The sequence below is a fragment of the Eupeodes corollae genome, chromosome 2, assembly GCF_945859685.1.
Source record: "Eupeodes corollae chromosome 2, idEupCoro1.1, whole genome shotgun sequence".
Taxonomy (NCBI): Eukaryota; Metazoa; Arthropoda; class Insecta; order Diptera; family Syrphidae; genus Eupeodes; species Eupeodes corollae.
In genome coordinates, this window is record NC_079148.1 from 89,927,670 (window position 1) to 89,940,168 (window position 12,499).

Consider the following 12,499-nt stretch of genomic DNA (forward strand, 5'->3'; position numbering starts at 1 on the left):
CACAATCTTCTAAAGGTCTACTATATGTCCAACTACTCGGATACGCTAATGAAATTGACATAATTAAAAGATCATAGCGTTTTGTCAGTGGAGCGTTTTTTTGCAGAAAAAACGAATCTATTACTGTTGATATTATTTAGTTTTTTCAGTGAAAATGGACTAACTGGGCCTATTTTGCAAGCTTCAAGCTCGCTTCAACACCACATGTTAATGCAGTAGTCTACGAACAAACCCCCATTTTGAAGTTTTATTTCATGTCAAATTTGTTTGGTTAAACTTAAAACTTTAAAATCGACCGCCAAGTCAAGTGTGAAATTCAGGACAATGCCAAATTCGTTGAGAACGAACGAAGAAAGATTAACTTCGGGCTGAAAGAAACGAGCCTCGTGCAGTCGTGGGAGACTAAGATTCGAAACAGTGGAACTCCACTTGGAATCTACTACACCAACTGGCTTAAGACGCACGAGACGAACAAACGTCGTCAAGCCGCAAACACTGATGATATCAACGACTACGACATACCCATGATAAAGAGGCAAAAGACAGACAAGGCCAACGATGATGGTGATGTCGAGTTGTTCCCATCAGATTCAGAAGACGACGGATTAAACGACATACTGAAGGAGGAAGTGTTCCCGAAGTCGAAGTGAAAAAACCTACCAAGAAACTCAAGAAGGAAAAGAAGTTGAAAAAGGCTAAAGAAATCCCTGCGGCTGCTGCCGTAGAGGAAGAAGAGGAAGACGATGGAGCCGATGCTGCAATTGATATTGTTAAGGATTTAGATATGAATGATTGGTAGATCATTCTAGATCTTGTCCAGGAATAGACTCATATTCGCTGTATTTTGGACACGATTCGAAGCCAATTTTCGATTTGGTCTTCCTCTCCTCCGATGTGCCGTGAATTTTCTCTAGTTGCACTGCGTTTCGTTTTTTCAATTCAATTATTTGTAGATTGCGCACAAGTTCATATCTTGTTGGTGGTCCTTCCCTACAAATAAAAACACAATCATCATCCAAATGCGCAATTTATCATTTTAGAGAAAAATGAAATATATGTTATGATTGAGTTTACATTCGGAATCTTAACCATGCCTCCCATTCGGCGGTCATTTCTTGATAGAGGGCTTCTTTATCTGCTGGTTCAAACCATAGGGATGGCTTTCTTTTTCAAATTAAAGGATTTGCCGGAATTTCAAAATATTTATTCCCGAAATAATCCTCCCCCATGTAATTGCCAGAAATTTCTCGTGGTTTGAAGGAATTGAAAAATTATTTTAAGTATATCACGAGTTGGCTTAGCCATTTTTGATATCTAATTATTAAAAAAAGGAAGAATTTAATTAAATTAATTTTTTTATAGAATATAAATTTTCAGATGTTTTCTTACCATTTCTTCTTGAAAATTATCCATTTTATTAGTTTTAGTTAGTTTTTCCTGCTAAGTTAATTTTTTGACTTTTGATTTTCACAAAATTTTCTTCTTATTTGTGTGTGTTTTTTTGTTATTATTTTGACAGATCTTCTTTCAGTTGTACCTATTTTGAAATACAAAAATCTGGCCACTGCGGATCGTTATGTTGGGAATTTCTCACTATACTATATATGAAATGCGAACAAAACGCACGTATTGTCTACATTGTTGACACAATTGTCTACGTAGAAAGGTAGACAATCAAAGTCGACACGCAGAGGAACAACACTGCAACCAACTTGATGAGACAAAACTGGAGACAACTATCTAAGGACCGAGCTGGCTGGAGAAGCATGTTGGTTGAGGGCAATCTCTGTCCCAGACTGTAGCGCCACCTTAAGTTAGTAAGTAAGCAGCTTAATCTTCTTAATTTATTAACATGGGTTTCAAGTTAAAAAAAAATTTAGTAATTCTTTATGAACAGGTTCCTAAGATTTGTTTTGGCTCAAAAATTGTTTTATTACAAACTCGAATTCAAATTTTCAAGCATTTTTTGTATTACACAGCAGCGCGCCTATTGTGTTTAAAGCTGTATGACATTAATTCATTTTTCCCCACACTACATGTTGTTTCTTCAAAACAAAAGCTCAACACTTCACTCAGCTGACTCGAGACTCCCAATTCTCGACTATCTGTGGCCATTAAACATTGCAATTGCATCTGGTTTATTTTGATTTTGAAAAAATAACAAAAACAAAAGAAAAAGAAAAACTTTAACTTACCTTAGCTATAGCCTATAGATAGTTTGTTACTTGTTAGACAAGTGCTTATACTATGTACTTTTAGTGTAAGCTAATTGCAAAAGCTCCAAATTCATTGTGCTGCATGGGTGTTCTTGTTATTTAAGTAGAACAATAAAGAAAATATAAATTAATTCCATTGCACAAGCATTACTTTACATTTATTTTTCGTAATTAAAAAAAGCTGCACCAATAAATTGATGTGATTGAATTGATATATTCAGTATATACAAATTTACAACCTCAAAGAAGTGCTCTTTTGCTAAAAACAAACCTAAATAGAAAAACAAAGTAAATACCAAGTTGTCTTGCCTCAGTTTTGTTTTACTCAAATAAAATGTAATGCATAATCCTTTTACATTTCGATTTTTATTGACGACGACGATGTGACCTAGTTTTTTCCTCAATATTTGATTTGATCACATTTAATATTTCAATTTCTGTTCAGTTCAGTTTAGAACGCACAACCCAACAAAAACAAAAGGAAAATAAAATTTGATTTCGCAAGTCTCGTCATTTCGTGCTCCAAGTCCAACAAAGACCAAGAGCCACAACGTATAACGTAGTCGTGTGTTTAATTTCCAATATGTAGGTATATCAATATTTACAACACAACTTGTATTAATGAGTATTTTGTTTTTACGTCGTGAAAAAAACCTCACTGTCTGTCTGATCAATGAAACAAAGAAACGCAGAATTCACTTGCACACTGAGCTCATCTTGCTTCAGTTAGGAGGAATAGGAACTTGATATTTTGCGTTCAATTCAATAATTCACTTAAAGAAATCCAAATCATCATCATTTAATTAGTTTTGCTTTTAGTTTCATTTCATTACACTTACACAGCGAGGTCGAGCTGTCTTCTAAATTTCACAAGATTCAAATTTATAATAAAAAAACAAAATAAAATTGTTATTTTTGTACCTACCTTCAAAATTCTATGATTTAATAATAAACATCATCAGCTGGTCTGGTGGTGGTGTTGCAACATAAATTCAAAGTGTAGCATAATAAACAAATCAAAAGAAAAATATTGTAAAGTGAAGAGAAACTAAAAACTACAAACTAAAAAAACGTTGACCTTGACGATAAACGAATAAAAAAAAAATTATTAAACGATACAAGTTGAATTTTAGTTTTAAATAAAATAAATCAAGTGGGATTGTAAATTGTAATTGTGACGGTTCACTGTGGCTTCGCTCACATGGACGAATATTTAGTGAGTTGAGAGGTGTAATAATAGATTTTTGTATTTGTTTTTAAATTTTACTTTGACCTCAAATTGTTTGTTTTGTAGATTGTACGAATATATTAAATTACCGAGTGTTAGAATGCCATCTTTGTTAGAAGCTTTGGAGCGGAAGTATGGTCTGTCGGAGGACATCGACATTGAGGAGTCGGTAGTGCCCATATATGTCCCGAAGCTGCCACCGCTACTGTGGTATGTACATTTATTTCTTATAACTGGTATTTCAGAGTGTGGTTAATTTTTTTGTTGTTACATTCCTGAGGTCTATACTATAATTTATCTATTTGAGAGCAAATTCGTAATTTAAAAAAACAATTTCTTTGTAAAAATTCTAGTTTTTGTTGGTATGTTTTATCAGAGGGTAATGGGGAAGGAAAAATTTCTCCTTTACCATCATTATCCTTTGTTAAAACGATCAAAGAAAATGCGTAAAAACCTATAATAGAATTTTGCGTTACATTGCGTGCTGTTTGAAGAAAAATCATATAAAAACTAATCATACTTAAGAAAAACAGGTGACATATAATTTTCAGTTCAAGCTTCAAAAATGGTCAGCTAAGGTGTGATTCCGGCATAAATCGTCTCTTAGGCATTTGTAGTGTAGCCTTCTAGGTACAGTCTCCCAAATGTGACGAAAACGAATTTTTCCTGCTTCTTATCGGAATGTTTTGTTCGGCAAAAGAAATCGTAAACTAGATTAGGCGAAACAACGGTGGGCTCGAAACCATGACGTGAGATCTACGATAATAAGTCAAGTTTATCTTGAATTAAGACTACAAATTCACCAAGACGTTTCAGCAGATTTAACCCCTCAGAATTCCAGAAAAACAACAACAACTGAAACAATTTGTCAATACTTTCAATCAATTTATTAACCCTTTTGGTGTAGTTATGCCTAAAGCCCAATTAGTAAATATTTCAAATAATATATAAGTTTAAGAAGCAAAAATTCAAAGGAATTTACGGGACGTATTCGGGAACTACAATATTGACATTTCAAATATTTTATCCTACCCGATTAAAAATTTGCTTTGATGAAATGTTTAGTGAAAGAGGTTAAGCATGAAGAGCCTCGAATCGATTGTTAATAATTGACGGTTTTTTTTTGTTACACACAATGAAAAATGTTCCCAAAACATTCGGTTACATTTCCAAAAAAATGTTGCATATGGTGACTCAATAAAAAAAAGCTCCCAGAATTGATGTAGTCTTTGGCCAATATTTTACACATTACAAACATTCTCAACGATTTCAATGTGCACATTTAGAGTATACCATAACTATACCTGAACAAGTTCGACCTATTGACTTCGTGAAAGAATTAAAAAAATTAAATTTTAAAGAAGCTCTAGTTGATTTTTTCAAATTACATTGGGCTACTGATGAAATGGCGCCATTTATTGGTCACAAAGTAATACATGTAAATTTCGAAAATTGTCATTCAAAGTTATGACTAATATTATTGAGGAGTTGTCTTGCTAAAAACATAATAGCAGAGATACCAGCAGTAAAAGATCGCAATAAACTGAATGCTCTGTTTTGGTCGCCCCGCCTACTACGCATGCTCCGCGCTCTCACAACTTCTGCTCAATTTAAAGTGTCTGACAGGATGATAGAACCCTCGAAAATTTCGAAAATTATAGTTTAGGGGTGTCTGGCAAGGGGTTGGAACCATACTAAGTGTCTGGTGTCTGGAATGAAATATACAAAAATTGTGTTTTATAGAATAACGAAAGTAAGATGAAATTTTATGCACCTTTGCTACCTGTTACTTGCCAAAGGAACCATTACCCAGGTATCATGGGTGGGGATCGTTCTTACCTGTACTAGAGGCAAACATAGACAAACTTTCAGCTTTTATGATAGAGATCTTGCTCTATTAGAGTTAGGACTAAGTATAATAATTGTAATAATATATGTTGCCAATAATGCTAAAGGAACTAATCCCAAATCATAGTTTGGAGTCAGATTCAGAGTTATTTGGTCATCTGACATTATTTTAATCATCATACCTGAACAAATTTAGTTTTGTTAATTGATTGTAATCCGGTAATTCGAAATAAAATTGTTTACATTTCTCGACGTTTCATATTCTTTAAAATCTTAATCAACGACTTTTAGAGATATGTCAGTGTATGAGTACGTTCGTACGGGATAATAACATCAAGGTGCAGAAAGGACTTCAAAAAATTGGTTGGGTGGTTTTTGTACTATAGTAATTTACAGCCAGCGACTTTAATAAAAAAATTTAAATTGTAATAAACTCGAAAAAAAATAAAACTAGACTTTTTGTATTCATCAAAAAACATTAGGCGATTATTTGTCACTTTGAATATTTTGCAAACAAAAACTGGTACTGAAATAAAACTTATTTTATCATATGAATAATGCTGGTGTTACTTTTCGGTTCATTTAATTTTTTAGAAAAATGCAATTGACAACTTTCTTAACAACTTTACAATCCGTCTGTTGATTAATCTTGTTTCAAAATTAAACATAATATTCAAAACAATATTTTGTGTGAGATAAATAATTTGAAGCCAATATCTTTCTTTGTTTTCCTAATAACTGGATCGAAAACCATTTCTTATCAGTTTTTTTTTTGTTGTATTGTTTTTATAAAAGTTGTCAGTTCAATTTTGCCAAAGGATTAAATAAAAATTACCAACAGTATTTTGCATATGATGAAATAGTTTAATTCCAAAAAAGATTTTTGTTTACGAGATATTTGAGTCGGAAACCAATTTTTATCAAATTTAGTAGCATTTCTTGAAAATAGTATTTCTTATGTAAACAAATACAGATTGGAATTTTTTTTTAAAATAATATCTTACGTTAAAAACAAAATTTAGCACCGAATGAAATTATTTTGAAGTAAACACTTTATTTATTTATAATATGTATATTATATTATTTGACAAATTTTTGCGTACTATTTTTTGTAGATTTTAATTTTTATAAAAAGATGTTTGATTTTTGTAAAAATTCGTACTGAATGTCGAAAATAATATTTTTTATAAGATGGAATTAATTTGAAGCCAACATTCCTAATTTTTGAAAAGATATATGAGCCGAAAATTATTTTTTGTTATTAAAATGTCAATTAGATTTTCCCAAAATTTTACTGAATGTTGACAACAATATTTTTTAAAAGATAAAATAAGTTTAAAGCCATAATCTTAAATTTTTAAAAAGATATTTGTGTCGAAATTCAATTTTTACCAACTTTTTCTATTTTTTTTTGTAGGTTTTTCGTAAAAAAACTGTCAATTCGATATTTCTCAAAATTTAACCAGATGTCAAAAACGTTATTCTTTGTTGAATAAAATTATTTTTGAGACAAATTGATTTTGTATCCGTTAAATATTTGAGGTGATAGTTACTTTAATTTGATTTTTTTCTTTTCAAAATAATATAAGTTTGGTAACACATCACAATATACAATACAAAATAATTGAAGTCACTAGCACGGTTGCCACTTAACAAGAAATTGCATGACCAAAGCTGAAATTAAAAATCACCAATCGTACCAAAAAGGGCCCAAAATAATTTGTGTCCGCAATGGTTTTTAACTTCCATAGGAAGGAAGTTATTGTAATCGGTCCGATTTGTCGAATTGAAAATTTTTACCTCGACGTTTCAAGTTTTATATTTTATTTTTTCAGAGAAGTACGTCCGTGCGTTCGGGACGTTTTTTTCGTCATCCATAGCTCAAAAACCAGTAGAGATATTGACTTCAAATAAATTTCGTTATAGATAAAATAATACAGAAAGGGTGTTTTTTTGTCGTAGAAATTTATAAAAATGTGAAAATTTTGGGTAACCCCAAATATTTCACGCACCAATAATTTATTTTTGAGTATATAAAAGGAATAGAGTCACCGTCTTATTTTTTTTTAAAGCGTCCTTTCTGCATTTTTTCATTTTTTACCGATTTCTCTAGTAGTTCTTGAGATATTCACGACGAAAAAGGTTTCCCGAAAGTACGAACGTACATATGAACTAGCACTCGCCCACACGGGCATCTCTCTAAAAATATTTTATTTAGATTCTAGACACTTTGAAACGTTGAAAAATTTTCAATTCGACAAATAGAACCGATTGCAATAACTTTTAATGGGAAGTTAAAAAATGTTTTTCGACTCAAGCATCTTAAAAGCAAATGAAGATGTTGACATCAAATTGTTTGTATCTAACACAAAATGTTCTTATTATTATGTTGTAAGACCTTTAAAAATATCCACAGACGAACACGAATGAGAAGTTATTAATGTTGGTCGCATCCCAGTTTTTTGTATATATTTAGATTATTTCAATTTACATGGGTAAGCTAACTATTTTTGAATACTTTGTTTCCTCAGATCATAAAATAGGCTTTGATTGTTTTAAATAAAAAAAGTGCGTTTTTTAAATTTTAAAATCATTGGGAGAAGAAAATGTGTCTTTTTGGGCCATGAATAGCTGTGCTCACATTTTCTGTTACCATTCTGCTCATATACGTTTTTCTTTTATTAATTGTGGTTCAAAACTAATGAACTTAAATCAACAATCAATTTTTATGAATAATATTTTTTTTCTTTCAAAAATGAAAAATAACTAGTTTCTTGAATAAAACGCCGCCTATGTATCTATTTGACTACTTTCGAACCAACGAGAATTGAATAGTTCCAGTAGTGCCAACTATATTCTTTTGAACTTTCGAATACGGGGAACTACGTAAGTCGAAAGTAGAATTCAAAACAAGTCAAAATTCAAAAATAATCACTCTACATCAAATGTGTTTGCGTGCGAAGTTTTTTCTGTCGTCAAAGTGTTAGTAAAATGTTATAAATTATTAACATGTAATTCGATTGAAGTCAAACCTTCGGCAAGTATTTTTGACATGATTTCTGTGCAAGACCAGCCTTCTTGTCACCACCAATTTGGTTTTGGTAATCTCCTGTTGTCAAAATCTTCAATGCTGCTGGTAACTTTATGATAATCGGAACAGCATTTAGTCTTCTGGTGTTGAGTAAGAACATAAATCCGTCTTTAAAAAGACGATAGCTCTTAACAAAACTAAAACAAAAGTATATATTTTCCATTAAGAATGCGTTCAAATATTCTACCGTTTATATATGTAAAAACCTTTTTTCACTCAGCTCCATTGTGTTGAAATTGTCTGCTATTCTTCTGCGTTCTATTTACTCGTTCTGTTCTTCATTTCCTTGCAAATTAAACCAAATTCCAACGGTGTCCATTTTAGTAATAATTATTCTTGTCCAAGAATTTGATGCTTTTTTTTTGTTTTAACACTTTCAAACAACTCGATACTCGTTCGAAAGAAAACATTTTTTTGAAAACAAGTTGGTATAACCGACATCGGATTCTACTTTTATACGTTGTACGATTTGAAAGTAGAATCGGAAATGAGTTTCAAAGAGAAACAAAAGTAGAAGCGAGTTACATAGTTACCCCCCAAAAACGCTCCTTGTTCTGTTTCAAACTCTTAAGCTAACCCAAAAATAATAACACCACTTCTTATTGGCTATTCAAAACTAAAGCCTAAGTTGGTTGGCTTGAGGAGAATTTCTCTATGTAGATTTTTCTATAACAAGAATGAGGAGACACCGTACCATATATTAAGAGACAGTCTTCTCCTACACCATTAAATACAACAATTTTTAGAACTATTCTACTCCGAAAACCTAAACTAGAAAACTATCTTACTCCGAATACCTAAATTTCTCGCTGAATTTGCCTGCAGGCGGGCACAATCGATAACCTGCATATTTCCGTAAATTTCTCTTGGATTTTTTATTTTGTATTTCTAATTCCGTTGCGAACCCTTTAAGAGGCATGGGGCCTCTAATACGCCTACGCGGTATCGTGTACGGTTTCCGGAAATGTGTTTCAGCTCCCTCCAACTTTTGCCTAGTGACGCTGATTCTACCTGGACTGTCCTGCGCCATGTGCTTCTCGGTCGTCCAGCTCTTCTTCCTTCTTCTATGAGTGGATTCCACTGCATTGCTTGGCCTGCAATGCAGTCGTTAACTTTTCGAAGCGTATAATCCATTGCCACTTACGCCTTTGTATGTATGAATGACCTCATTTGATATACGGTTTGGCTTGAAAAGTTCTTAGGATGTTACGGAGACATCTATTCACGAAGGTTTGCAGCTTTCTTGTAATAGCTGAAGTAACCTTCCAAGTGCTGCACCCATAAAGAAGCTCAGATTGTACATTTGTGCGAAACAGTCGTAGCTTTGTTCTTGAGCTGATAGAGTTATTCCTCAAAATTTTCGACAACATGCCGCTTTTGCTTTGCCGATGCGATAGGTGACGTCTTCTTCGGTTCCGCCTTCGATGGCGACGATACTTCCAAACTATTGAAAGCTCTCCACTTTTTCCACCGATTGCGAGGAAATATTTATTTGAGAGGATGATCGGGTTTCGAGGCTGATCGTTTTTGTTTTGCCGGAATTAATTTTTAGCCCCAAAACTTCTGCTTCTCTCTCCGTTTATATATGTAGGTAAATGTTGACCTATGTTTAAAAAATAATTTGATCTTGCTGCGATAAAGTTTTTATTTAAATGAAAAACAATTATCACTTAACTTATTTGATATTCACGAAAATTAATTTATTGAAAATATGTTTAACCATCAATCAACCACGAATATTTATCTAATCTTATAAACAACATATTTTTTTTCTAGCGTTCCCGAATTATTAGTTCTAAATGATTGTGATATTGACTGTGCTGGCGATACAGAAGCACTCAAAGAAAAATGCCGTGCAGTAAAAGAACTCGATTTAGCGCAAAACAACTTGAGGGATTGGGATGAGATATTCCGAATTTTGAAACACATGCCGAAAATCGAGTTTCTCAATCTAAGTAAAAATCGATTTTATGGACCAGTAACATTTACGCCCGCCCCCGCTATGAGCGGTCTCAAAAGTGTTGTATTGAATGGAACTTGCTTGAATTGGAATAGTATTGATATGCTTTTGAAATGTCTGCCAGTGCTAGAAGAGTTGCATCTTAGTTTAAACGATTATCAGAATGTGCTTATTGACACTCTTGATGAAGACGCAGATGCAGAAGCGGATGAAGAAACGGAGAATCGTAAGAAAAGAGACAGTGAGGATAATAATGCCATTACAAATACTGAAACACCACCGATAGCCATAAAAGACTTTGCCAATACCACACAGACAGCTAATGCCGAGTATTCAAATTTAATTACCAATTCCGGCGCCGATAACAACAAGAGTCCGTCAGAATCTACATCCTCAGAAAGTTCTTCATTTAAAAAAGTGCCAGCTCATAATGGTGTGAAGAAATTGCATTTTACTGGAAATCCCGTTGAAGATTGGAAAGAAATATGTCGATTGGGACGGGTTTTTCCCAATCTTGAAACATTAGTGCTAGCCGAATGTCCATTGAAGTAAGAGGATATTTTATTTTTCAATTGATTCAAAAATGTATGTAGATTTTTTTTATTTTTATCTTTTAGATCAATTGAGCCAATTTCACCGACAGATTCTGTTAAAGTTGTTGCCGACGATATGAACAACAGAGAATCGCCTCATAAATATTTTTCGTAAGTATTAAAATCCCATGTTTTGATAAGAACTTTTTTTAACACGATTTATATTTCTATTCTCAGTAACTTAGCTATTTTAAATTTGAGTAGTACTAAAATAAACACATGGGAAGACATCGATAGGCTTGCGAAATTCCCCAGTTTGAGAAACCTACGTGTACAGGTACAGGTTTTTAAGAGATGTTATGCTCAAACATTTTTTGATTTAAATCTTATTCTTTTAATAATAGAATTGGCCTTTATGGGAAAAATGTGAAGCTACAGAGCACGAACGACGGCAACTCTTGATTGCCAGATTACCCTTTCTCAAGACCCTAAATGGTGGTGGAACTATAACTGCAGACGAAAGAGAAGATGCCGAACGAGCATTTATTCGCTATTACATGGAGCACCCCGAGAGTGATATACCCCTGCGATACAACGAACTAATTGCTAAACATGGAAAATTAGATCGTCTTGTTAATGTCGATTTAAAACCTGAGAAGAGGGTTAAAGTAAACTTTACATTTGGAAATAATTCAGAAGCGCGATTTGTCGACGTTTACAGGTTAAAAACTGCTTAATTGTAATCGACTTAAGAAATGCCAATTTTTAACAGTTCAAAGGTTATTTTCAAAATACCATGTAAGATACTGTCTGTTCAAACTGTTAAATTTGTCGTCTTTTTAGTGTCGTTATTGTTTTTTACTTATTTTTTTGTTTTTGTTGTGCAAAGCAATAATTTTGTTTTTAATTTTTGTTTAGGAGCGTTATAGATTTAAAATCTCGTTTGGAGAAAATCGTAAAACTTCCAGCAAAGGATATGAGGCTGTTTTATGTAGACCAGGACTTAAAAGAATTACAAGGACCAGAAGAAATGAAATTTCCAAATAAACAATTGTACAGTTACAACATAAGATCTGGCGATGAAATTCTTATAATTCAGAAAAATTGTTAACAAATCATATTTATATAAAATATATATTTTATAACACTACAAAGTGAATACCTTATTTCAAATAATAAACTGCTAACTCAAATATTAATGTGCTGCCTCAAAGGATTTTAGCAAAAGTAACCTTTTATAATAATTGTTTATGTTTTTATTGAAATTTTTATAAGATATACGAATTAAAATATTAAGGTTGGGTTCAACTAGACGAATAAAATGCTAGGATAGGTGTGATAATCAAATGGATTAAAAATGACCTAATGAGAACGTATAAACTGGCTCTAAGGAATGTTACTTTCGCTAATAAGTTCACGACTTGTATAGTATATAAATATTTTTCGATATAAAATAAATGCTTAATCGCATTGAGAAATACCAACAACTTTTAAAGTTTATAGCGTTTCCAAGTATACAAAAAACTCAAAATAGGAAATGTATTAAGCTCTTTATCAATGAAATATAGGACAAAAAAGCTAATTTCAATGATCTAGCATATAAGTATTTCGTAAATACAAATG

The 12,499-nt window shown here is 32.4% G+C and overlaps 1 protein-coding gene across 7 annotated transcripts; it reads left to right on the forward strand.

Moving 5' to 3' along the window:
- Positions 1-2,301: 2,301 nt before the first annotated feature.
- LOC129948592 (tubulin-specific chaperone cofactor E-like protein) lies at positions 2,302-12,035 on the forward strand. Of its 7 annotated transcripts, none has more exons than XM_056059725.1 (8): positions 2,302-2,319; positions 3,179-3,444; positions 3,511-3,654; positions 10,160-10,891; positions 10,961-11,047; positions 11,114-11,213; positions 11,281-11,597; positions 11,795-12,035. In XM_056059725.1, exons 3-8 carry the CDS (start codon positions 3,545-3,547, stop codon positions 11,985-11,987), a joined length of 1,539 nt encoding a protein of 512 aa, XP_055915700.1. In that variant the 5' UTR covers positions 2,302-2,319; positions 3,179-3,444; positions 3,511-3,544; the 3' UTR covers positions 11,988-12,035. The 7 variants fall into 7 exon arrangements, with proteins under 7 accessions (XP_055915700.1, XP_055915696.1, XP_055915695.1 ...); XM_056059721.1 differs by lacking the exon at positions 2,302-2,319 and adding an exon at positions 2,326-2,801 and having other exon boundaries at positions 3,036-3,444; XM_056059720.1 differs by lacking the exon at positions 2,302-2,319 and adding an exon at positions 2,338-2,801 and having other exon boundaries at positions 3,036-3,432.
- Positions 12,036-12,499: the final 464 nt, after the last annotated feature.

Excerpts from the sequence above, each read along its gene's own strand:
- LOC129948592 (XM_056059725.1), top strand. The coding sequence starts at position 3,545 with ATGCCATCTTTGTTAGAAGCTTTGGAGCGGAAGTATGGTCTGTCGGAG. Across the intron at positions 3,655-10,159 it reads AAGCTGCCACCGCTACTGTG|CGTTCCCGAATTATTAGTTC; the intron begins GTATGTACATTT and ends TTTTTTTTCTAG. Across the intron at positions 11,214-11,280 it reads TGAGAAACCTACGTGTACAG|AATTGGCCTTTATGGGAAAA; the intron begins GTACAGGTTTTT and ends TTTTAATAATAG.